The sequence below is a fragment of the Trichomycterus rosablanca genome, chromosome 5 (genome assembly GCF_030014385.1).
Source record: "Trichomycterus rosablanca isolate fTriRos1 chromosome 5, fTriRos1.hap1, whole genome shotgun sequence".
In the NCBI taxonomy this organism is placed as follows: domain Eukaryota; kingdom Metazoa; phylum Chordata; class Actinopteri; order Siluriformes; family Trichomycteridae; genus Trichomycterus; species Trichomycterus rosablanca.
The window spans coordinates 52,419,818-52,446,892 of record NC_085992.1 but is presented as its reverse complement, the minus strand read 5'-3'; the positions used below and the strand labels follow the sequence as shown (position 1 = coordinate 52,446,892).

At 42.3% G+C, this 27,075-nt stretch overlaps 1 protein-coding gene across 6 annotated transcripts in view; it reads left to right on the top strand.

Moving 5' to 3' along the window:
* LOC134315249 (sorbin and SH3 domain-containing protein 1) overlaps positions 1–27,075 on the top strand; it is an 86,835-nt gene that overhangs the window by 21,623 nt on the left and 38,137 nt on the right. For 4 of the 6 annotated variants that reach the window (XM_062996334.1, XM_062996332.1, XM_062996331.1 and 1 more), the window contains exons 4-13: positions 5,179–5,331; positions 6,180–6,268; positions 6,643–6,739; positions 8,609–8,742; positions 9,229–9,289; positions 9,376–9,453; positions 12,823–12,843; positions 13,350–13,452; positions 14,457–14,571; positions 18,977–19,054. In XM_062996334.1, coding sequence (XP_062852404.1) covers positions 5,179–5,331; positions 6,180–6,268; positions 6,643–6,739; positions 8,609–8,742; positions 9,229–9,289; positions 9,376–9,453; positions 12,823–12,843; positions 13,350–13,452; positions 14,457–14,571; positions 18,977–19,054 — 929 coding nt within the window. The remainder of the gene's footprint in view (positions 1–5,178; positions 5,332–6,179; positions 6,269–6,642; positions 6,740–8,608; positions 8,743–9,228; positions 9,290–9,375; positions 9,454–12,822; positions 12,844–13,349; positions 13,453–14,456; positions 14,572–18,976; positions 19,055–27,075) is intronic. The other 2 variants (XM_062996330.1, XM_062996329.1) reach the window with 2 other exon arrangements.

Genomic DNA, 27,075 nt, shown 5'->3' with positions numbered 1-27,075 from the left:
CATACCATCATCCCTGAACAGGGTCTTTTCCTTAGCGCATCGTTGCATTGGGACTCTGGGACCACTGATCTCCAGGTCTGTGTCGATTCAGGCGCGGTGGAAAATTTTATTGATCGCCATCTGGTGCACGGGTTGGGGATTGATCTTCAGCCGCTACGAGTCCCCATAGTGGTTCACGCTGTGGACGACCGGGCGGTGGCCGGGAGCCCGATCACGCATCAAACGCCTCCTCTCACGATGCGTTTGGGGAGGCACGAGGAGCGGGTCACATTTTTGGTGACCCAGGTTCCTCAACTCCAAGTGGTCCTGGGGCACTCGTGGCTGAAGAGGCACAATCCTCAAATTGATTGGCAAACCGGGTCAATCTTCGCCTGGGGAACACGGTGCCAGGATGCTTGCCTGTTGCCAGCAAGCATGTCATCGGCACCACAATCGCCTGTTGCGATGACCCCTGATTTGACCCGGGTACCTCCCGTGTACCATGACCTACAGGAGGTGTTTAGCAAATCCCGGGCGCGGGACTTGCCCCCACACAGACCTTTCGATTGTGCTATTAATTTGCTTCCTGGCACTTCTCCTCCTAGGGGGCGCCTCTTCTCCCTGTCGGGACCGGAGAGGATCGCCATGGAGGAATATGTCAAGGAGGCGCTCGATCAGGGGTTCATCCGACCATCGTCCTCCCCAGCTGGGGCAGGATTTTTCTTTGTGGGAAAGAAGGATGGAACTTTGCGCCCCTGTATCGATTATCGAGGTCTGAACGCTATAACGGTTAAGGATCGTTATCCGCTGCCGCTGATGGCCACAGCTTTTGAAGCTCTTCAGCGAGCTTCAATTTTTACGAAGCTAGATCTTCGCAGCGCGTATAACTTGATTCGTATCCGGCGAGGGGACGAATGGAAGACTGCGTTCATTACGCCCACGGGACACTATGAATATCTAGTGATGCCCTTTGGGTTAATGAATGCCCCCGCGGTCTTTCAACGCTTTATCAATGAGGCTTTGCGGGAGGCCCTTGACAGATACGTCTATGTCTATCTGGACGATATCTTAATCTTTAGCCGATCCATCGAAGAACATGTCAGGCACGTTCGTCGGGTTCTCCAGCTTTTGCTCGACCATCACTTGTTCGTCAAGCTGGAGAAATCCGTTTTCCATACCCCATCAGTGTCTTTTTTGGGGTTTATAGTTTCACAAAGTGTCCTGCGAATGGATCCGGTTAAGATCAAATCTGTGGAGGATTGGCCAACTCCTAGTTCCGTACGCCATGTGCAAAGATTTCTGGGCTTTGCCAACTTTTTCCGGCGATTCATTCGGAACTTCAGTTCGGTCGCCGCTCCTTTGACGGCTCTCACAGGGAAGGGTCCGTTTAAATGGACGGTGCAGGCCCAACAAGCCTTCAATAGGCTCAAGTCTCTCTTGACAACTGCTCCTGTATTGCAGTTGCCCGACCCAGAGGAATCTTTCATAGTGGAAGTGGATGCCTCTGATGTTGGGGTTGGGGCGGTTTTGTCCCAGAGAGGGGGTCCGGAAAAGAAGCTCCACCCATGCGCTTTCTTTTCGCACCGTCTAACTCCTGCTGAGCGTAACTACCCGGTAGGAGATAAGGAGCTTTTGGCCATCAAGCTGGCGCTAGATGAGTGGCGACATTGGCTAGAGGGGGCAAAACATCCCTTCCTTGTCTGGACAGACCATAAGAATCTGTCATTTATCCAGCAAGCGAAGCGGATGAATTCCCGTCAGGCTCGGTGGTCACTTTTTTTTGGTCGGTTTCATTTCACCCTTTCTTACAGACCAGGGTCGAAAAATGTTAAGCCTGACTCGCTGTCTAGACAGTGGGAATCGACCAGACCCGAAACCGACCCTGATCCTATCATCCCCCCTAGTCAAATTGCTGCCCCAGTAACGTGGGGCATATTTAAAACAGTGAGAGACGCTCAAGTTGTTGAGCCCGACCCAGGTGGAGGTCCACCTGACCGGATGTTTGTACCATCAACAGTCCGCCGTCAGGTGTTTGAATGGGCTCACGCGTCCTCGTTTGCGGCTCATCCAGGAGTCTCTAAGACCCTGGTGTTCTTGCGCCGAAGGTTCTGGTGGCCAGGGATGGAGAGTCAGGTCAAGGACCTTGTCCGTACCTGCGCTATCTGTGCGACTAATAAAAGCACAAGAGAGCGTCCTCGTGGACTCCTCCATCCATTACCAGTACCCTCTAGACCGTGGTCCCACCTGGCACTGGATTTCGTCACGGGTTTGCCAATATCCAGGGGATTCACGGTGGTACTGGTGATTGTAGACCGGTTCACCAAATCTTGCCTTTTCATTCCGATGCCCAAGCTCCCGTCCGCCATGGCTACCGCACAGGCTGTTCTGCAACATGTGGTGAGAGCACATGGGGTCCCGTCCGACATTGTGTCGGATCGGGGTCCACAGTTCATTAGCCAGTGCTGGCGAGCATTTTGCCAACTTCTCGGCGCGACGGCCAGCTTATCCTCGGGATATCATCCCGAGTCCAACGGGCAATCGGAGCGGGTCATTCAAGATCTAGGCAAGATGCTTCGGTGCTTGACTGCAGGTAATCCAGCCACTTGGGCGGATAAGCTGTTGTGGGCTGAATTTGCTCACAATACCCTGCACCATGCCGCTCTGGGTATGTCACCATTTGAGGCACAGTTCGGCTATCCCCCTCCGCTGTTTCCTGATCAGGAACAAGAGGTTGCGGTGCCGACTGTGCAGCAACATATCCGTCGCTGCCGCGCCGCCTGGCGGAAAGCAAGACAGGCCCTTTTGGCCTCTCAGCGCTCCATGAAGCGCAATGCTGACCGTAGGCGACAGCCGGCTCTTACGTTCCGTCCGGGCCAACGTGTCCTCCTATCGACGAGGGATCTCCCCGTCAAAGGTACCACTCACAAGCTGGCACCGAGGTACATTGGCCCGTTCAAGGTAGTCCGACGGATTAACCCGGTGACATATAGGTTGGAGTTGCCCCCCAGGATGAAGGCGCATCCGACCTTTCATGTCTCCCAACTTCGCCCGTTCGCGGGTAGGGGAGCTTTACCCCCCCCACAACCTCCCGCCCCTCGTATCATCCAGGGTGCCCCTGCATTTACGGTCCGCCGTCTCCTGGATAGCAGGAAAGTGCAGGGTAGCACTCAATACCTGGTGGATTGGGAAGGTTACGGCCCCGAGGAACGTTCATGGGTACCGGCTCGACGCATCCTGGACCCTGAACTGATTCGTGAGTACCGAAGGCACCGGTCTGCGGGTCTTGGGACCTCGGGAGCTGTCCCTAGAGGGGGGGGTCCTGTTAGGGTGCCTGCAACGTCTGGCGAACGTACCACCAATTCACAGCGTTGCAGGCGTTACAGAACAAAGAGCAGCGTGGCCTCAAATAGGAGGCCAGCTGATTAGGGCAACGACCTGCAGCTGTCAGCTTCCTACTTAAGGGGGCGTCGCCAGTCTGCAGGCGTCGCACCTTTGTTCTTTGTTTTCGACTGGCTGCACTGCTGCAGCCATTCCTTTTGCAGGGCTAGTTTGGTATCCCCAGGCGCCTGGTAGCGCGGTTGGGTGTGTAAGTCGTAAGACTGAGGTAACTTAGGGTCTTTGTTTCATTTAATAGGGAGAGCTGGTGCGATTCCTTACAGCCCTCGAGCTGTGGTTGTTTTGGCGTTGCCACATATGGTCCCCGCTTGCAAAGCTAGCAGCGGGTTAGCATCAGGCTAATTGCCACCTTCCGCAGTCCTTTAAAGGCGTGAACTTTTGTCAGGGTTATTCACTGCTGTTTGGTTGAGCGGTAAGTCGCCGCTCCTCCATGCGTGAATCCCCGGTTCGAATCCACTCGCCTGAACCCTTTTTCCAAACTCAGTCATCGGTTTCTTCCCAGTCTTTTAAACTGGTGACACAACCGATCCATTATTCCCCTCACAATTATCTTTACAAGTTTTGCCCCTTTCTACGGATTATTTACTGAGATCCGTTCTCTCATTTCAGCCTCATATTCAGAAGGCGAGTGTGTAACCTCAGCAACGCCGTAGCGTAGCGGGGTGATTATAATTGCCGCGAGTGAGCGACCCGGGTTCGCGCCTCGCGTTGGCTGCTTTTCTATTTTCTGTTTTTGTGTTTCCTTTTCAGTTGCCAGTGACGAGAAAGGCGTCGTTCGGGATTTCCCGAATTGTTTTTGTTTAACTCCTTTCCTTTGTTCATCTGTATATATATATTTATTGTTAATAAATATCATTTTTTGCTCCGCATCTTTGGGTCCTACGCCTTCATTCATTACAGGTGGTGGATGATTCTCAGCACTGCAGTGACACTGACATGGTGGTGGTGTGTTAGTGTGTGTTGTGCTGGTATGAGTGGATCAGACACAGCAGCGCTGCTGGAGGTTTTAAACACCGTGTCCACTCACTGTCCACTCTATTAGACACTCCTACCTAGTCGGTCCACCTTGTAGATGTAAAGTCAGAGACGATCGCTCATCTATTGCTGCTGTTTGAGTCGCTCATCTTCTAGACCTTCATCAGTGGTCACAGGACGCCGCCCACGGGGCGCTGTCGACTGGATATTTTTGGTTGGTGGACGATTCTCAGTCCAGCAGTGACAGTGAGGTGTTTAAAAACTCCAGCAGCACTGCTGTGTCTGATCCACTCGTACCAGCACAACACACACTAACACACCACCACCATGTCAGTGTCACTGCAGTGCTGAGAATCATCCACCACCTAAATAATACCTGCTCTGTGGGGGTCCTGTGGGGGTCCTGACCATTGAAGAACAGGGTGAAAGGGGGTAACAAAGCATGTAGAGAAACAGATGGACTACAGTCAGTAATTGTAGAACTACAAAGTGCTTCTATATGGTAAGTGGAGCTGATAAAATGGACAGTGAGTGTAGAAACAAGGAGGTGGTTTTAATTTATTTATAATTCTACTTTTAAAAATATCAGCTCTGCTCTCAGTCGCCCTCTAGTGGGAACGATCAGCAGTGCAGACAGTACAGCAGACAAAATCTGTCTCGAGGAGAGGAACTGGCTATGATAAACTGGGAGAAAAAGGAAGAAAATGCTGAAATAATAAATAAATAAATATATATAAAGGTGTTTAATTAACTGTTCCTATGTTGTCTTTATTAAATATTTCACTTTTTTATCTCCTCTTGTTGTTCTGTGGATCTGAACCCGGGCAGAGTCGGACCCGGACCGTGTCTGTAAGGGGAAGGGCGTCGTGACCCTAAGCACCACGTTAATGCACAGTGAGGATGAAGATCGAGGCCCTCAGGAGCCCGAGGAGAACCGAGCCCAGAGTGAGAGTAAACACTCTGGGAGCTTCAACACTTCCTGTAAATGGGTTTGATGTTTTTATTTATTATAACAGTGGAGACCAGTTGAGGAGTACATCTGATTAGTCGTATCCGATTCCCTGATGGTATTTCACCCGTATTGCTATTCATACGGAGATCCGTATCACGCACAGAGAGTCCGTCATCCCCCGTCTCTGTGCAGCGCTGTTGATCAGCCAGCAGAGGGCGACATTGCTGCAGTTGTGAGGAATCCCCTCCACCGGCGCTGCACAGAGACCCTCGCCTGGCCATATATCTGCCAAATAAAGGCGTTCTGTTCTATTCCAAACATGCAGAAGGTGTGTTAGCTGCTCTAAAACATCCAATCGTTTAGAACAGAACGGAACAAACCCACAACAAATAAACTCTGAGCTCCAGTTCGGTTGCTCAGCAGCATAAATGACTTTCACTGAGGCTTTATCCGTACCGGGGTGAATCAAAGGGGGTTTTGTTCAGATCTCCCACACACAGGGTTCTGGAACCGGCGTGGTGAGCGTTAGAAACGACGCCGCGTGTTTTCCCGACGCGGGCGAGACGCTTTTATTGTTGTGCTGAAATGAAAAGGGCATTGAAACAAACACGTCTCACAGAAGCGTCAATGCTTCCCTTGTTCCCCGGCGGTAGCACATTAGCATCTGAAGACCTTTAACTCACACAGACGGAGGATTAACGGCTCAGTCCGGCGATGTTTTTATTTATTTATTTTTTTCCCCGTGATTAGAATAGAAAACAAAACAGATTCGGTGTCGGAGACGTTTGGCGTTCACGCTCGGTTAGATTTAAAAAGCTTCCTGGCAGATTTATGGTTTTTTTTTATTCGGGCTCTAAACTCTTGCTGTCGCTCTCAGATGAATTCCTCCTCACGGCCGTCAACGGAGGCGCCACAGAGACCCGTCCGACCGAGAACGGAAACGATTTAAAGGAAGATCCGACGCGGGTAAGTCGTCAAAACATCACGACTTTTTGGTTAAATGCTTCATGGGTTTGAATCCCGAGCGACACTCAATGCTCGTTAATATTTATTATCGGGTATTGATTTATGTACAGATCCACTTTATGGTCAAAAATATGTGGACACACCTTCTAAATATTGAGTTCATGGGGTTCAGCAAGTTTGGTGGATTGTGAGCCAGGCTGTCTTGTTAAACTTTGGTGAATTACTGTTCAAATGGCACAAATTCCCACAGTCACCAAGGGAAAAACCTCCCCAGAACGGTGATTCCCCAGATGAATGCCTAGGTGTCCACATATTTCTGACCCACTAGCGTATGATTATTAATATGAATATAATTGATTGTTGTGTTTGGTCAGGTCGAGGTTCCTGAAGGCGCCAGTCCCGATGATGGCCCGTTATCTGCCAGCGCGCCCACCTTGTGCCCACCCAGTGAACCGCAGCAGCCTAGCACAGGTACTCACACCTATCAGATATTACGTATCTACAGAACCTGATGAACCTGAGATGTTTCATCTTCTGTCTGAACATTTCATTTATTAATAAACATCCGTTCCTGCATTTCAGGCCTGCAATACATTTCAAATAAAGTTGGGACGGTAAAGCATTTACTTTGTCCCGTTTTTCCTGCAAACACATCTTAAGGTGTGAAACAGTTCAGGGTTCGAAATTCTCCTCACGTCCTCTATCTGGGACAGGTCAGGACTGCAGGCAGGCTGATCCAGCACCCGTACTCTCTTCTTGTGGTTTTGTATTGTCTTGCTGGAAAATGCTGGACGTCCCTGGAAGAGACGTCATCATACCTTCATACCATCATACCATGACAGACCCTGGTACTGACAACACACTCCCACCCCTCATACCATGACACATTCTGGCTTTTGGGTGTGTTACTGATGACAGTCTGGATGGTTCTTTTTGTCCAAATGTTGGACTAAATGTTGACACCTCATTACTCGCCCTAAATCTCCCCCGTCCCAACTGTTTTTGGAACGTGTTGCAATAAATTAAATGAAGTTGAAATATCTCAGGTTCATCTTGTCTGTGATCATATCAAAGTCGTGCATCCATCTTATATACCTGATATATAGAGCGTATACTTGATATGTATAGATCATATACCTGTTATATAGAATGAATACCTGATATATAGATCATTTAATCAAATATGTGATATGTAAATCATAAACCTAATATAGAAATGATATACCTGATCTATAGATCATTAACCTGATTGTATAGAGCATGTAATCATATGATATATAGATCATGTACCTCTCATATAGGTCATAATTTAGGTCACAAGCTCCTCCCGTGTAATTCTGGATTCTTTCTCAGAATCATTCTTACCCCACCAGGTGAGATCTTGCATGGAGCTCCAGAGTGAGGGTGATTGACTGTGATCTTGTATTTCTTCCATTTTCGAATGATCGCACCAACAGTGGTCTCTTTCTCACCAAGCTTCTTGCTGATGGTCTTGTAGCCCATTCCAGCCTTGTGCAGGTCTACAATCTTGTCCCTGACGTCCTTTGATAGCTCTTTGGTCTTGCCCATGGTGGTGGAGAGATTTGAATGGAAGAAACTGATTCTGTGACAGGAGTCTTTTATACAGGGACAGGACTAATTTGTAGCCTCATGTGCACATAACCGGTCTGTGGGGGTCAGAATTCTTGCTGGTTGGTAGGGGATAAATTACTTATTTCCCTTAATTAAATACAAATTAATTTATAACTTTTATTTAATGTTTTTTTTCTGGATTTTTTGTTGATATTCTGTCTCTCTCTGTTAAAATAAACCTTCCATAAAATTATACCTTCCATTATAGACTGTTCAAGTCTTTGTAAGGGGGTAAACTTACAAAATCAGCAGGAGATCAAATACTTATTTCCCCCACTGTAGATTGTATAACTGATATACTGTATATTATTATTATAACTGATATATAGATCATGTACCTGAGTATATAGCTTGTATAACTGATATGTAGATCATGTACCTGATTATATAGCTTGTATAACTGATATGTAGATCATGTACCTGATTATATAGATTGTATAACTGATATATATTATTATTATAACTGATCATGTACCGGAGTATATAGATTGTATAACTGATATATACTGTAGATCATGTACCTGAGTATATAGCTTGTATAACTGATATATAGATCATGTACCGGAGTATATAGATTGTATAACTGATATATATTATTATTATAACTGATATATAGATCATGTACCTGAGTATATAGCTTGTATAACTGATATATAGATCATGTCTCCAGCCCTGTGTGTGCTAACATCACGTGGTGTTGATTTTCAGACTCAGTAGAGACGTGGGACAGCTCGTGTGGGTTCCATTCTCCTCCCGCTCCACAGATGGAAGGTAGAAACCTGATGATCACAGTCCACCCAGCTTCACCTGTTCACCTGGAGAAGCCCAGAGTCCCTGTACGGGTACGAATGAAGTAGAGCTCATAACCCCTCATTTTTACCTCGTCTTCATCTACTTCGTCATTTAGCAAGTTTTGGAATAGCTACACCTAAGCAACACCCTAGCAACCATCACCTACATCCACCTACCCACCTTAGGAACCACTTAGTAACGGCTTAGCAACCAGCCAGTACACCTTGGCAACTTCCTAGGAACACTGTACCAACCACCTAGCAGCAGCTTAGCAACCCCTTAGCAAATAACCTGTTAGCATAGCAACTGACTAGCTATACCTTAGCAACCAACTAAGAAAACCTGCTCATGATTTTTATAAATTGTTGTTAATATTTCCTCTTATAAATCTATTACGTTAATCAATTATTTTCTCTGTATTTTCTTGTTTGTAATGCGCTGTAAATAAGTGCTCAGAGTGAAACGTGCTGTAGAAATAATAAATATAAATAAATTTAACCCTATAAATGTTTCTCTCGCTGTCTGAAATCTTACAGAACACAGAAAAGTCCAAGGACTGGTACAGATCCATGTTCAGACAGATCCACAGAGTCCCAGGTACGATCGCTGTGTGTGTGTGTGTGTGTGTGTGAGAGTGTGTACATCCTCATCAGTGTGTTTTATTTCTCATCCACATTATTTAGAGCCTGTTGAAGAGAACCCATACCGCCCCACCTACATTTTCCCTGAGAGCAGTGATTTACCATGCAAAAGCAGCAGAGGTACCAGTAGGTTCATTCCAAATTCATCACATTCTGTTTGGTCATTATCTTTTGTGTATTTATCATCACCTCTCATCGTCTCACCTCCAGCTTCATCTAGTTACTACATTATCACACCGTATAGAAAATCCCACACTAACACGTTTCATCTGTTTTACTGAATGAATTAAAACGGCGTCTCTGTGTTTCACTCACTAACAGCTTCTGCTGCTATTAAACCCAAATCCCTGCCAAACCACCACTGTATTTCTATTTCCTGTTACCTGATCAGTAAATATATCAGTACCAGAACCATCAGGGATCCTGGTACTGACTGTTATTGTGGGTCCAGGTTATACCCCCCCCCACACACAAACACAGCCTAACTGATCAGATAGTATTAATAATAATAATATTAATAATTATAGTAATAATAATAATAATAATAGATAGATACTTTATTAATCCCGAAGGAAATTAAGGATAATAACAATAATAATAATAATAATAATAACAATAATAATAATAATAATAATAATAATTATTATTATTATTATTATTATAATAACAATAATATTAATAATTGTAGTAATAATAAAGATAATTATAATAAAAATAATAAAATAGTAATTATAGTAATAATAATAATAATAATAATCTTAATAATTATAGTAATAATAATGACAATAATAATGATAATAATAATAATTATTATTATAGTAATAATAATGATAATAATAGTAATAATAATAATAACAATGATTGATAATAATAATAATAATTATAGTAATAATAATGATAATAATGATAATAATAATAATTATTATTATAGTAATAATAATGATAATAATTATAGTAATATTAATGATGATAATAATAATAGTAATAATATTAATGATAATTATAGTAATAATAATAATACAAGTAATAATAATTATTAATAATAATAATAAAAGTAATAATAATAATAATAATAATGATTATAATAATAATAATATTAATGAAAATTATAATAATAATATTAATGATAATTATAATGAATAATAATAATAATAGTAATAATAGTAATAATAATAATAAAATAATTAATAATAGCTGTATTAATTATTTTAATATTACACAATGTATAATACTATTAAGATAATAATAAGATATAACAATAAAAGGATACTAAAATTATTATTCAAAATAATAATAATAATTATTATTATTATTTCTCTACTAATATTAATACAGTAGGTTAAATTACTTTGTTCTAAACAAATATTTTATTAGTTTATTATTTTATTACTGTGTATATTAGTTTTATAACAAAATATACACAGTACTTTATTATTATTATTGTTTATTTTGTATGTAATAGATATTTTAGTAGTTTTGTTGATATTTAGTTTTTTATATTTCTGAATTAGATTAAATGAATTATCTGTTTAATTCATAGATCCAGTTCTACTAACTGTAGAGCACAAATTCTATTTATTTTCCAAAATTCAATATATAAGAAAAAAACTTAATAAAACTAAATGTAACCTTTGCACGTTTGATTTTTTATAATGGTGAAAGGAAACAGTCGTGGTGCATTATAATGTGAAGTTTGTGTACCATGAGGTCACATGGGGGGTGTTGGGTTGTGTGTGGGGGTGTCTGTAGAACCTGATGGATCATTTTGGGCTCCATCTGATTCAGCTGTAAATAGTAATAATAATACACTCAGTGGCAATAAAGTTCTGCTCCAGGCTTCAGTCCGTCCATTATCTGTGGAGGTGATGCTCGGTTACAGACCTGCAGTGATGCTGTGAAGGATCCCGGTGTGTTTAATAGGAGGTGATTGATTATGGGGTCGAGTGTTTTGATCTCTGATGCTTTTAGAGAAGCTCTGATCAATTATTAATACCATCAGGATGGAGATAATGTGTGTGTGTGGGGGGGGGGGGGGCAGTGTTGAAGTACCTGCTGCTTCCTTCACAAGAACATCGAGAGAACTGAACAAACTCAGATCTGGTCAGTCTGTCCTGGTACTGTCCTGTCACCCACTGGTTCAGGTTCGAACCCTGAGAGTCCGGAGCTGATCAGTGAGTGTAGAATGTCGCCACCTAGTGGCTATAGAGGAGCTGGAATATAAGCAGCAGGTCCTGTAGGTGCTATCGACCTGATAACCACCTGATAGCGACCTAAAACGATTCCCTACATCTGCAGATTCCCCCCTAAGATTTCGGAGTGTGTCTGTGGGGACAGAAGATCCGGTTTTACATTTAGATTTTTGGTATTTAGGAGACGCTTTCATCCAAAGCGACTTACAATTGTGACAGTGTACAATATAAGCAATTGGGGGTTAAGGGCCTTGCTCAGGGGCCCAACATTGGCAAGTTGGTGGTGATGGGGCTTGAACCAGCAGCCTTCTGATTACTAGTCCAGTACTTTAAAATGCTGAGCTACTGTTACCCTAAAGTAGAGTCGAGGTCAGGACTATCAGCCATAGTTCCTCCACACTACAGTTAAACTGTGTCTTAATGGACTTTGCTTCTCATCCTTAAGGACATGGGTTTGATTCCCATGTCGGGTGCACCAGGTTCCTTTCACCAGGTGCTTTCTTTAGTCGAACCTAGGACAATAAGTATGTGGACGTCCCTACTAATTTATGAGTTCATTTCATTTATTCATTCACTGTCTGTTTTACCACCGCTGCATCCTGGTCAGGATCACAGTGGGTCCAGTACACTGGGATAAAGGTCACACTCAGGGTAACTTCTAGTAGCTCTAAATAATGTGACCGCATGTTTTTGGACTGTGGGAGGAAACCGGGGCGCCTGGAGGAAACCCACACAGACACGGGGAGAACATGCAAACTCCACACAGGGAGGAATCGAACCCAGAACCTTTATGCTGTGAGCAAACAGCACCATCTACTGCACCACTGTACCACACACAAATGTACACATATAGCCCCACTCTACAGAATACATCATACAGGTTGGGGAAGGTCCTTACTGTTCCAGTTTACAGTGCCTTTATGTATAAACTGAACACTCAAGAGCTTTCATATCAATCGAAAGGTTGAGGGTTTGAATCTTAGCTCTACCACACTGCCACTGTTGGGCCCTTGAGAAAGGCCCTTAACCCTCTCTTCTCCAGGAGTGCTGTGCAGTGGGTGACCCTGGGCTCCGACCCCGACTTCCAAACAAACTGGGAAACACGAATAAATAACGTTACTGCACTGAACTTGAGTAGACGTATATATAATAAATAAAGGTGTTTGATTTAGTTCTATTCATTTAATTCTATTTAATAAGCGCTGTTAGAATGGGATTCTGTTCAGGCGTCCACATACTTTTGGTCATACAGAGCACCTAAACTAGTATTGATTTGTTTCTGCTCTCTTTATTGTTTCAGATGACTGGCGGAGTGATTATGGTGAGTGTGGATTTTTTCACATAAATAAAAACAAATTAAATAAGTAAATAAATAATAAAATAAATGAAATAAATATATATGAATAAAAACAAAATAAATAATAAAATAAGTAAATAATTAAATAATTAATGAAATTAATAAATAATTAAATATATAAATAATTAAATAAATAAACAAATAATTAAATAAATAAATAATTAATAGAAGATAATAAAATAAAAAAATAATTATATAATAAAATTAATAAATAATGAATAAATAATAAAATAAATACTTAAATAATTAAGTAAATGAATAAATAGTAAAATAGATAAATAAATAATAAATAAATAATAAAATAATTAAATAAATTAAGAAATTATAAAATAAATATTGTTTAATGATTTAAAAACAGACAAATCCAGCCTCATTATTTTTTGTATTTAATTTTAATTGTATATTATAGTTTATTGTTTTATTGTGTATTTATTCTGAATGCTTGTTCTTCGTTGAATCTTCTCGTTTAGGACAAACCGTTCCCAGGTCTAAAAGTGCGGTGGACATGAGCAGCTCACAGTCGAGACGAAGGGTTTCGGTTCCAGCCCGGACGTCGTCTCTACGACCTGAACGGTTAGAACTCGTGTTCTTTCTACATAAGTGGGAACGCTGGACGGGAATTCATTATAACTGTGCAGTTACGCCCTCTGCTGGTGATCAATGGTGCTGCACAGAGACGGGGGATAATGGAGATCAGTGCGTGACTTTCCGTGTGCGATACGGATCTCCATATGAACCCTGGTGCAGGTGAAAAGAAGCGGTTGGTGCTGCACACGTGTCGGAGGGGGCGTGTGTTAGTCACGACCCTCCTCGGCCAGGAGTGGAGGTCTTTAATGAATATATTAGATAGCCAAAAGTATTTGGACGCCTGACTGTGAGCTTGTTGGACGTCCCATTTCACCTTTTCAGCCAAAACAACAGCCGCTCTTCTCAGAAGCTTCTCACAAGACTTTAAAATGTGTCTGTGTGTGGGAATTTGTCCAAAACATGACAAATCAAATCAAGGTTTATTTGTCACATACATGGTCAAAACACAGTACAACTGGCAGTGAAATGCTTTGGTGACTGCTCCGCCACAGTAATTACAAAAACTACAAAATAGTTTAAAAATATATAGATATAAAAAATATAGAATGTTTTTAAAAGTAAGAATCTAGAAACATTAGAACAATTAATGTTTCTAGATTGTTACTTTTAAAAACATTCTATATTTTTGACAGCATGTGTATGTATGTGTACGTTGATTTTTCTCAGTCGATGTTCATCCCAGAGCTGCTGGGTGGAGCTGAGCTCAGGGCTCTGTGCAGGACGTTGGAGCTTTTCCACGTCTTTATAGAGCTCTCTCATGCTGGAACAGGAAAGGACCTTCCCTAAACTGTTGATTTATTACACCTGTTAGTCACTGTCATTAGAAGGGGCGTGCCAATATTTTTGATCACATGGTGCACTCTAGGACGTGGTGATCACACAAACACGTCACATGATGCTCAGGCAGAACGCGCCAGGTTGGTCACCATGGCAACCCCACCTCCTCACGCCTGATTGGCCGTCTCTCTTTTTGTGGCGTTACCCTGCAGGAACGAGTGGGAGCCCCCGGACAAGAAGGTGGACACCAGGAAGTACCGGGCCGAGCCCAGGAGCATCTTCGAGTACGAGCCGGGGAAGTCGTCGGTGCTGAGGACAGAGAGGCCGGTACGGTGTGTGTGTGCTCGTGCCGTGTGTGTGTGTGTGTGTGTGTGTGTGTGCTCGTGCCGTGCCGTGTGTGTGTGTGTGTGTGTGCTCGTGCCGTGTGTGTGTGTGTGTGTGTGTGACGCAGTAACTGATGATTTCATCTCCTGCTTGACGCCGTTCTCCTCCAGCTAATCATGTTTAGGTCCTAGCTCATCCTACGTCGTGTCTTTAAATCATCAGTGGCTCGCAGGGTTCAGGGTTTGTACCCCTCGGTAATATTGGGGGGGGGGGGGGGGATAAACACCCTCCCCCATCCCTGTTCCAGCTGACTGGGGTCATGTGTGTTTTTAGCATGTTCTTGGCGTGTGAGTCGACACAGAAGTGCACTCATGGTTTCATTCTACATACACCGATCAGCCATAACATTAAAACCACCTGTCCATGTTATCAGCTCCACTTACCATATAGAAGCACTTTGTAGTTCTACAATTACTGACTGTAGTCCATCTGTTTCTCTACATGCTTTGTTACCCCCTTTCATGCTGTTCTTCAATGGTCAGGACCCCCACAGAGCAGGTATTATTTAGGTGGTGGATGATTCTCAGCACTGCAGTGACACTGACATGGTGGTGGTGTGTTAGTGTGTGTTGTGCTGGTTGAGTTTTTAAACACCGTGTCCACTCACCGTCCACTCTATTAGACACTCCTACCTAGTCGGTCCACCTTGTAGATGTAAAGTCAGAGACGATCGCTCATCTATTGCTGCTGTTTGAGTCGCTCATCTTCTAGACCTTCATCAGTGGGCACAGGACGCTGCCCACGGGGCGCTGTCGGCTGGATATTTTTGGTCGGTGGACGATTCTCAGTCCAGCAGTGACAGTGAGGTGTTTAAAAACTCCAGCAGCGCTGCTGTATCTGATCCACTCATACCAGCACAACACACACTAACACACCACCACCATGTCAGTGTCACTGCAGTGCTGAGAATCATCCACCACCTAAATAATACCTGCTCTGTGGGGGTCCTGTGGGGGTCCTGACCATTGAAGAACAGCATGAAAGGGGGGTAACAAAGCATGTAGAGAAACAGGTGGACTACAGTCAGTAATTGTAGAACTACAAAGTGCTTCTATATGGTAAGTGGAGCTGATAACATGGACAGTGAGTGTAGAAACAAGGAGGTGGTTTTAATGTTATGGCTGATCGGTGTATTTAGGAAGTATTTATAACCAGTTCATCACCAGTTAATAATGGAGCACAGACCTGTAGATGATGTGAGATGGTTGAGGTTGCCAGACATTAACAGTCGTCGTCTAGTCTTATTATTAATAAAAAACCTGATCAGCTCCTCAGTAGAGAGGATTCTAATCAGACCTGGAGTCATAATCAGATTATTTAGACGCTCTACTTTTACGTCACTGCAGTTTTAGCTTACTAAGCTAAAACAGTTAGTGCTAGCATGCCGGCTAACGTCTCCCTCCGTGTACCCAAACTCTTAAACTCTCCCTGACGCCCCAATTTACAAATAAACCCACTGGTATAATTACACTTTTATACACATTACACATCAACCAGAATTTATTTACATGTGATAAGAACTCTGTTGGTTGCTCCGCATTGATTCGTCCGCCATGTTTGTAGTTTTTTGGTGAGAAAAGTCGTGCCGCACTGAATGCTGGGATTGATCTTCAGTGCTGAGGAGGTGTCGGACGCTCCCTCGTTATTCAGTCGGATCATCACTCAGAATTAAGAACCTCAGTAGGAGCATTTTAAGGGAGATAAGGATTTAGACACGCCCTCTTCTCGGGAGTGTAGCATGATGGAAATGCGTCTGTGTGCAAGCAGGGCTTGGGTTCTATACCCTTTCTGTGTGCATGTTCTTACTGTGTCTGTGTGGGTTGTAGAACGGTCACATCAGTACCGAAACAAAACAATCATTAAAATAACCATTAAACTCATTTTTTACATTTGAATGTTTTTGCCTCGTTCTACTATTTATAATATTTTCATGTTAGCGTCCATTGTTAGCGCTCACCACGTCTTAGCATCACAAGCGAGATCGTCACTGCGTCTGCGCTTAATACCGGACGTCCAGGGTTTAAAATTAAAAAGGCGCAATAATAACACAAAACAGTAGGGCTGTTAATAAAACGAATTTTATTGCTTTATGTTTGTGCCACTTTAAACATACGTCTCTGTGGTAATTAGCGCTGCTTTAACACAGTAACATTGTGTTTATACTGTAGAGATAACACGGATCTTTATCCAGTTTGCGGTCATGAGTTATAAATTACTCGAGCCGCTGCTGCTACATATTGCGAAATACAGTCGACCCTTGACTTAGGAATGTAATTGTTTCTGAAGGGCTGTTCTTAAGTCAAAATGTTCGTTAGTTAAACCTATTGTTACCATAAAAAATAATGTAAACAAAATTAATCCGTGCCAGACCTTCCAAACCCCCCCTTACCCCTAACCTCTCTAATGTCTTAAATGCTCTTTTTTGTTATAAATACACGTATATTCTCCCTTAAATCTTAAATTATAGAATAGATAATACTGTAATAAATAATAATAAACAACAATACACAGTAGTACTGTACATACACACACATCACATTTCAGTACAGGAGGTGTGCTGCACCATACACCATAATACATTTCCTTCTCTCATATTTCTCTATTACTCCCTTCTTTATTTCAGTAGTGTGTCTGATACACAGTGACACCTACTGGCAGGAGTAATTATACAACAACAAATAGTGATAGATTTGTATATTTTCTCATCACTACACTTTCTCTGCACATTCTTTGGGGACATTTTAATATTGAATTGTACAAAATATAAAGAAAACACCGAAAAAACACCGTCCGCTGTCCGAATGTTCGCTCACTGTATATATATATATATATTTACCCGAAATGTTCGTATGTTAAACCGTTCGTAACCCAAGGATCCACTGTGTAGAGTATTTTAAATAATCATTTTTGTTTTTAAAAAGTGTGAGAAATCATCACTAGACAAAATGACAGTTATTAATTGACGCTTTAATATCATATTTTGTCAGAGCACGGATTTGTCTCATCGGGTGTCTGAGCGCAGGATACACGTTACAGACTAAATGAGATCAGACTCAGTCTGACTGTATTTCAGATGAATTTGGATGGAAAGCTCATGAACTGAACACGGAACATTACAAACACTGCTGTTAAATAGATCACAGTGGACTGTATAAACGCTTTAACATCGTTAACGATGTGGGTCGACATGACGTTATACGTGTTGCATCTAGAAATGGTTCATATTAGCTTTCAGTTTTCAGTGGCAGGGTTACGAACAGGTAAAGATTCTCACTTTTACCAGATAATGTGAACAGACTCATTTTGAATAACTGAATGATGAATAGCTGTTAACAACTCTATACAGGCACTTCTGACTTTCTAAAAGTAATTTAGATTTAATCATTTTATCATTTTATCATTTTTTTATTGGTAAACATGTTCTTGCAATAAAAATGTGCATAACTGTTCAAAATTTGCTTAGTTATTTTTGTTATTTTTAAAATTTTAATCACGTGACAGCCCTACAAAAAAGAGGTAAACAATTGCTAATATGACCGCCTGTTAATGAGGATTGAATAAATGATAACGATGATCTGCTTGCTGCCACCGAGCACCAGAAATACAAACTAACTTACCGCACCGCAACTCAATTTGAAATTACACCACAAATTTTAATTTTGCAGTCATTTAGATATACTGTAGTTTTAATGTGTTCCACATGTACGTTTGCATCTTTGGACGTTTGCAAGTTGAAGGTTCGCATCTAGAGGACTTACTGTACTTAAAATTATCCTAGATTTACAGAAAGTGAACGCTGAGATGCTACAAGCACGGCCATCATTTACTACCGACTCTCTATTTCCTGACGTTTGTCTGTCTGCCGTTTGTTTGTTTATTTGTTTATTATGATTAACAGGTAGTTACTGCTTACACAAGATTCATCAGTTCAGGTTTAATATCAAACACAGTTATGAACTATTTAGCGTCTCCAGTTCACCTCACTTACACGCCTTTGTACCGTGGGAGGAAACCGGAGCTCCCGGAGGAAACCCACACAGACACGGGGAGAACATGCTAACTCCACACAGATAGGACCCGGACTGCCCCCACCTGGGAATCGAACCCAGGACCTTCTTGCTGTGAGGCGACAGTGCTACCCCGTCTGTCTGCCGTATATCAGAGAACAGGATCAGGAACTTTGAGTCTCGTCATCCTAAAACCGCCAGCGTGGGGAGACAGGAGGGTCACACATGTGTTTCATGTTCAGTGCATGGCTCAGTCTCATGATGGTCGTGTTTCAACTGTCCTCTTTCTCTTTCTCTCTCTATGTCCTCCATTCCTTGTTCCCATTCCTTTGTAAACTAAGGACGTAAGCCCAGAGGAAGTAGATTTAGAGAATGAACCGTGGTATAAGTTCTATTCTGAGATGGACTTTGGCAGAACGGTAAGTGGTCTGAGTTACGCCGCGCATGCATGTCATTTCATTTCCTGTGAACATCCCTAACCTCGACCTCACCTACTCAACAGTCATGGCTTCATGTGTCCAGCCCTGTCCTGTCCTGTCCTGTGTCCATGTTACCTTTCATTCCCAAGACTGAGATTTTTATATGGACAAAAGTATTGGGACACACCTATCCCAAATTTCTTCCCTCCTAGATAATCAATTCCACCATCAACTGTGAGTGGTTTTATTAAAAGTGTAAGCGTTTAGATACCTCAGCAGCTCGGCCATGAAGTCGCCAGTGCTCTTGTGAACTCCTTTGGCATCAACATGAGCACAAAAACTTCATGGCACTGGTTTCCATGGCTCAGCAGCCACATGCAAGCCTTACATCACCAAGCACAATGCAGAGCGACAGATGGAGAGGTGTAAAGCACATTACTGGACTCTAGAGCAGTGGAAACATGTTTTGTTGAGTGACCAATCATGCTTCTCTATCTGGCAGTCTGACTGATGAGTCTGAAATCTTAATGCTTCACCATACCAAGACATTTTGGAGCATTGCATGCTTCCAACTTCGTAGGAACAGTTTAGGGAAGGCCCTTTTCTGTTCCAGCAAGGTCCATAAGGTATAAAGGTTAAAGGTTGAGTCTGTTTGGTGTGGAAGAACTTGACTTGTCCACACAGACCTCTGACTACAAACCATTCAACACCTCTGGGATGAACTAGAAAGGAGATTGTGAGCCAGGCCCCCTTGTCCAACATCAGTGTCCAAAAATTCCCACAAACACAGTCCAAAATCTTGAAACAACAGACTTCCGATAGTTTTGGTGCTTGGACCCCTAATTATTGTTTATTTGCAGTCATGAAGTATCAGACTGATTGAAAAGGCTCAGGATGTTTTGTGTGGGTCTCTTCTGGATGAATGGGCAAAAATTCCCACAAACACAGTCCAAAACCTTGTAGAAATCCCTCACAGAAGAGTGGAAGCTGCAAAAGAGGGGGGGGGGGCAACTCAAATTAATGCTTATGGATTTGGAATGGGATGCCATAAAAGCTCCTGTAGGTGTGATGTGTAGGTGTCCCAATACTTTTGTCCATATAGTGTTTATTAGCCAATTAGTCAGGTATGTGTATGATATAATGTTCACCTGGAAAGCTCATGAGGAGTTTTGATCCTCATGTTTTGAGGTAAAAGCAGAAGCTGTAGCAGCTAGAACGTTGTTATGGTTCTACCAGGCAGCCTTAGAGAGCTTTGATTAGCTTTGGCATTGTGTCCTCCCACCAAATAAGGCTTGTTTAAAAATGCAGTGGAAGGTTAACATCCAAAGATTGTGGGGTGTGATTTTTGGGGCTACTTTTAGAATGAACCTCAGCTTTCAGTACAAACAGTATAAAATGAAAATGAATATCTACTAAGAACTTGAGAGTACAAATGTTTAAAAGGAAAAATTAAGCTCTAAGAGTGTAAATAGTTCTTAAATCAAAGCTGCACAGCAAGGCAGTAAAACAACGAGTCTGGAAAGAAGTCCTGATAGAAAAAAGGACCGTCTAAAGGTTTAAATATACATGATCAGCCATAACATTAAAACCACCTCCTCGTTTCTACACTCACTGTCCATTTTATCAGCTTCACTTACCATATAGAAGCACTTTGTAGTTCTACAATTACTGACTGTAGTCCACCTGTTTCTCTACATGCTTTGTTACCCCCTTTCATGCTGTTCTTCAATGGTCAGGACCCCCACAGAGCAGGTATTATTTAGGTGGTGGATGATTCTCAGCACTGTGTTAGTGTGGTGTGTTAGTGTGTGTTGTGCTGGTATGAGTGGATCAGACACAGCAGTGCTGCTGGAGTTTTTAAACACCGTGTCGACTCACTGTCCACTCTATTAGACACGCCTATATGCTTCTATATGGTAAGTGGAGCTGATAAAATGGACAGTGAGTGTAGAAACAAGGAGGTGGTTTTAATGTTATGGCTGATTGGTGTAGCTTCCCATATAACTTGACATTCTGATTCAGAAATCAGAAGGAATTAAAAGTTAAAACTGTTAATAGAGAAAGAGGATCAGAGAGGAGAAGAGATGAGAGGAAAGAACAGAAACCAGTAAGTACAAGTCGGACCTTTAGTGTTAATTGTGTTACTGTTCAGTGTTCCTGACTGGGATAATAATAATGTTAATATTGCAATGCTAAAATAACAATACTACTAATAATAATAATAAGAGTAAATTGGTAGTTCTTGTGCCATTTATAGAGTTTTTGTTTTTAATTAAACGTCTGTGGACACCTCAGATTTTAAGCTAGTTTCAGCTTCTGAAGGGCGGATGTTTTGCAGGATATATTGCAGGACCTGGCAACCCAGGTTGCCAAGCAAGCTGAAAAAATAAACCCTTCAGAATGTCGCTCGAACGGTGGGCACCGTAGTAGATGTACTGTAATTCGCGATAAAACACGACCGCGAGTGTTCTACTGCTTTAATTCAACAGTTTTTACTAAAATTTGAAATAAATAAATGGCAAAAGAACAGAATTTTATACAGAATTCACTTTCTGACAGTAACCTTCCGCCAGAAAGTAGTTCCACAACAATGAGTTGTTGCTATGCGACGGTAACCGTTAATTCCTACACACAACGACAGATTATAAGGAACAAAACCCAAAAAATATAAGTTATTATTATATATTATATGAAATATGTGCGTTAATTGTGTGTGTTCATTTGTACAAAACGAATCTGTTTTTATTCGTTTCTGGCCTTCAGCGCGTTCAGATGTTGTGACGTCACTGTCCTTATGTCGATTAACAGACGTTTAAAACTGTATATGACTTCTGCTATTCATTTATGACTAAACATAGAAGTGAATTAAAATATATCTTATTATATTTTGACTACACGAAATACCAACTCGACTGTCCAATCTATACTGGACTAACCCTAACCCTTGAGTTGTATGGAAGCGTCTGTCCATGATCCAGCTATTAATTCAATATCAGATGTCTACAATTATATTACGACTTATTATGAAGTAAAATAGAAAGATCAGGATAAGTCTCCTCAGTTTGTTTATGAACGGTCCGGCGATCGGTTCGGACCATGCATGAAAAGTGACTGACCATCTGATGTGCTTCATGCTCCAGTAGAAGGTTCAGAATGCCAAGGTGCAAACCGGCCTGGACTGTGTTTGGATGTAGTCCAGTATATATTGGACTGTGCTTGGATGTAGTCCAGTATAGATTAGACTGTGTTTGGACTGTGTTTGGATGTATTGCAGTATAGATTGGACTGTGTTTGGATGTAGTCCAGTATATATTGGACTGTGTTTGGACTGTGTTTGGATGTATTGCAGTATAGATTGGACTGTGTTTGGATGTAGTCCAGTATATATTGGACTGTGTTTGGACTGTGTTTGGATGTATTGCAGTATAGATTAGACTGTGTTTGGATGTATTGCAGTATAGATTAGACTGTGTTTGGACTGTGTTTGGATGTAGTCCAGTATAGATTGGACTGTGTTTGGATGTAGTCCAGTATAGATTGGACTGTGTTTGGATGTAGTCCAGTATATATTGGACTGTGTTTGGACTGTGTTTGGATGTAGTCCAGTATATATTGGACTGTGTTTGGATGTATTGCAGTATAGATTAGACTGTGTTTGGACTGTGTTTGGATGTAGTCCAGTATATATTGGACTGTGTTTGGATGTATTGCAGTATAGATTAGACTGTGTTTGGATGTATTGCAGTATAGATTAGACTGTGTTTGGACTGTGTTTGGATGTAGTCCAGTATAGATTGGACTGTGTTTGGATGTAGTCCAGTATAGATTGGACTGTGTTTGGATGTAGTCCAGTATATATTGGACTGTGTTTGGACTGTGTTTGGATGTATTGCAGTATAGATTAGACTGTGTTTGGACTGTGTTTGGATGTAGTCCAGTATAGATTGGACTGTGTTTGGATGTATTGCAGTATAGATTAGACTGTGTTTGGACTGTGTTTGGATGTAGTCCAGTATAGATTGGACTGTGTTTGGATGTAGTCCAGTATATATTGGACTGTGTTTGGACTGTGTTTGGATGTATTGCAGTATAGATTAGACTGTGTTTGGACTGTGTTTGGATGTAGTCCAGTATAGATTGGACTGTGTTTGGATGTAGTCCAGTATAGATTGGACTGTGGAGACGGTGCAGTTATATGTCCGGTTACTAATCTATACTTTATATATTTTTATCTTTATTTGTAATCAGTTACACGTGTCCATGTGCCTTGTGGTTTTTTTTTACATTTACAGTATAAGACCAAAAGTATTTGGACACCTGGCTGTGAGCTTGTCAGACGTCCCATTACAAAAACAAATGGTATTAAAGTAGAGCCACGTCTGTGTGATCTTTTCACAAGACTAACGTTAGTCAAGAAAGCCTCAGTCGGTGTTCCGGTTCATCCCAGATCAGTTGAGTTCAGGGCTCTCTGCATGTTCTTTAAACAGAGCTCGGGCCTTCCCTAAACTGTTGCTGCAAAGTTGGAAGCCAGTGATTTCCTTCATATTATTGATTTATTACACCTGGTAGTAACTGTTGTTGTTTGTAATTACATGATTTAAAAATTAGAAGGTGTGTCCCGACACTTTTGTGCATATTTGACATTTTCTGCATTTAGCGGACGCTTTTATCCAAAGTGACTTACAGTACTGTACCAGTATACAGTCTAAGCAATTGAGGATTAAGGGCCTCGCTCAAGGGCCCAAGAGTGGCAACCTGGCAGTGATGGGGCTTGAACCAGCGACCATTGGATCACTAGTCCAGTACCTTAACCGCTAGGCTACAACTGCATATCGTGTATGTTTGAATGTATGGACGTGTATTATTATAATTTGTGTAAAAGAGGGACAGAAAAGTCAGTCCTGCGCTGGTTAATAAGATCGTATTTTTAAAAATTAAAAATAAAACACATCTGATGTACAAACAGACTGCTGGAATCCTACATCGGTGTGTAAAGCTTCTGTCAGTCCAGGAACCTGCAGTTAGCATCGGTGTGTGAAGTCGCTGTGCTCGCGGGGAGCTGTGGGAACGACGACTGTGGATGAAAATAGCGCAGTTAGCAGTTTTGCCGTGACAGCAGTTTTCTGTAGTTATTTTAATTTACCACTTCATTACTGCAGTCACTGCGGGTCCGGCGTCACCCTCAAACGAAGCTCACGAGGTGTAAACATCTCCAGGATAGTATACAGGACACAGGAAGCGACTTCTGATTAGCACATGCTAAAGCTAGCACTCTACTGTTAAATGAATCACATTCTGACCTGCTAATGCACGCCTGGCGTTAGATGCAGGACTGAAGGTTCTCACCATGCTTTCAGAGACAGCGTGTCTGTTTAGCGTTGTTAGCAACTCGGCGCCTGTGAGCTGATAGTGCCGCGGTTCTGACTTCACATCAAGAACACGTTCCTCAACAGTTCCACAACAGTTCCACAACGACCTTCTATTTAAACACGCAGGTCAGAATAATCCTGCAGCTTTATCTTCTGCAGATGGAACTGTACAGAGAGTTTGTATTTAACGTGAGCTTTTACACTTAGCTTTAAATAAAGTATTTCTAAGAGCAGAGATCTATTAGCGGTGTGGTGGATAACGGTTCCTCACGTGGGCCACACATGCCACACAGACGCTGAAAAAGTCGATTCTGGACGGTTAGATCTGCCCTCAGAGAACGAAGAAGCTAAATTAGTGAAAGAAGAGCCGAGCGTCGTCCATCAAAAATACGAGGATCTTCAGAACGTTTCCTCATGTGTATATTGTGGTTCTGCTCGGTGAGGGTGGAGGAGGAGGAATCATTCATATCGGTTCTGTTCTGTTTGGTTCTGTTCTGTTTGGTTCTGTTCTGTTCTGTTAGGTTCTGTTCTGTTAGGTTCTGTTCTGTTTGGTTCTGTTCTGTTTGGTTCTGTTCTGTTAGGTTCTGTTCTGTTTGGTTCTGTTCTGTTCTGTTTAGTTCTGTTCTGTTAGGTTCTGTTCTGTTAGGTTCTGTTCTGTTTAGTTCTGTTCTGTTAGGTTCTGTTCTGTTTAGTTCTGTTTAGTTCTGTTCTGTTTGGTTCTGTTCTGTTTGGTTCTGTTCTGTTAGGTTCTGTTCTGTTTGGTTCTGTTCTGTTAGGTTCTGTTCTGTTTGGTTCTGTTCTGTTTAGTTCTGTTCTGTTAGGTTCTGTTCTGTTTAGTTCTGTTCTGTTAGGTTCTGTTCTGTTTGGTTCTGTTCTGTTTGGTTCTGTTCTGTTTGGTTCTGTTCTGTTTGGTTCTGTTCTGTTTAGTTCTGTTCTGTTAGGTTCTGTTCTGTTTAGTTCTGTTCTGTTCTGTAGTAATCACTCGTGTCTGAGAGACTGAGAGACGCTTATAGTCCTGATTTAGCTCCATCTGATCTCCACCTGTTCGGAGGCTGAAAGAAGCTTTAAGGGGAAGAAGATTTTCATGTGATGATGATGTGAAAGCACCGGCGCATCAGTTTGCTATGAGCTCAGCCAAACACATTAAAAAACCAGTACAATGCTGGAAAAATGCACCGGAAGGCGACGATGTAGAAAAGTGACGGAGTTTGATTTAGAAATTCTTCATAAATAGTTAAAAAAGTGCAGAACTCAGTGTGACTTTTATGTTGTAGTCACTGTCCACTGTTTATTCTAACCCAGAAACATTCAGATATCTTTTACTTTTCCATCAACAGAGCCGGTTCCTGCAAACTATCAAACCTTTTAAGAGCAGAGCCACATTTCTACTGGTTTGAGAGCCTGATGGTTCCGTATGTGGAAACAGGAGTCTGTACAGACGCTGATAAACTACGAGGGTCATCAAAACATTTCTGCACTTTTTTTTAACTCTATTTATTAAGAATCAAACACAAACTTCATCACTTTTCTACATCGTCGCTTTCCAGCATCATACCGACTTTTTAATGTGTTTGGTTGAGCTCGTAGCCACTGATGCGCCGGTGCTTTCTCATCATCATCACATTAAAATCTTCTTCCTCTTAAAGTTTCTTTCAGCCTCCAAACAGGTGGAGATCAGATGGAGCTAAATCAGGACTATAAGCGTCTCTCAGTCTCTCAGACACGAGCGATTACTACAGAACAGAACCAAACAGAACAGACACGAGTGATTCCTCCTCCTCCACCCTCACCAAACCACATTATACACGTTCTGAAGATCCTCGTATCTGACCCATGTTCTTACCAAATCTCAACCCAACTGATGATCTAAGTGTAGGAGCAGTATGTAAGACAGTATGTTAGACAGTATGTAAGACAGTATGTAGGACCAGTATGTTATACAGTGCTCTCTGAGACCTGTCCTCTATTCCCCCAGTACTGTTGTAGTGGTATGTAGAATAAATACTGAAGACCAGTGAAGATGCTTCAGTGGTTTGGTGACCTTTAGACTTTTATGTTGATATTTTGTTTATGTCCATGAATGATCAGTCTGGCAGCGTCCACATTAATCTGAATCTGCTGCCCAGCAGCCACAGATCCCGGAGGATGAGGGATGATTTCTTCCACCCACGCTGCACGATTAATCACCCTCACCCGGACCCGTCCATTAATGGCTGTGGCGTCTTTGAGGATCAGACTCTCCGCCCCCTGTTGATAGGGGGAATGTTTTACTGTCGCGCCACCCGGGAGCCCCCCGTCCCCACCGCCAAAGAGCGAGTGCGGCCACAAGTTCACCCAAAATTAGCTCGGAGGAGCCTAGCTGCCTCAGTAACATGATGCGCCGATGTCTTATCTGCTCAGATGTTCGGTATTTAAAACCGCTCTGTCATCGGGAACCTCAGCACTGAGTCCCAGTCCTTACTGTAACTCCACCTGTACCCCACAGATCTGAGGAACCTGGGGTTGGAACAGACACAAACATGGAGCTTTAGTTGAGACATTAAAAAGTTGATGGAATGTTGAAGTTCCAGACTTTGAAAGGTTCCACAGTGAGCAGGTGAGTTGGTACCAGGATCCATCAGAGGATCAGTCTGTACAATCACCACATTGTGT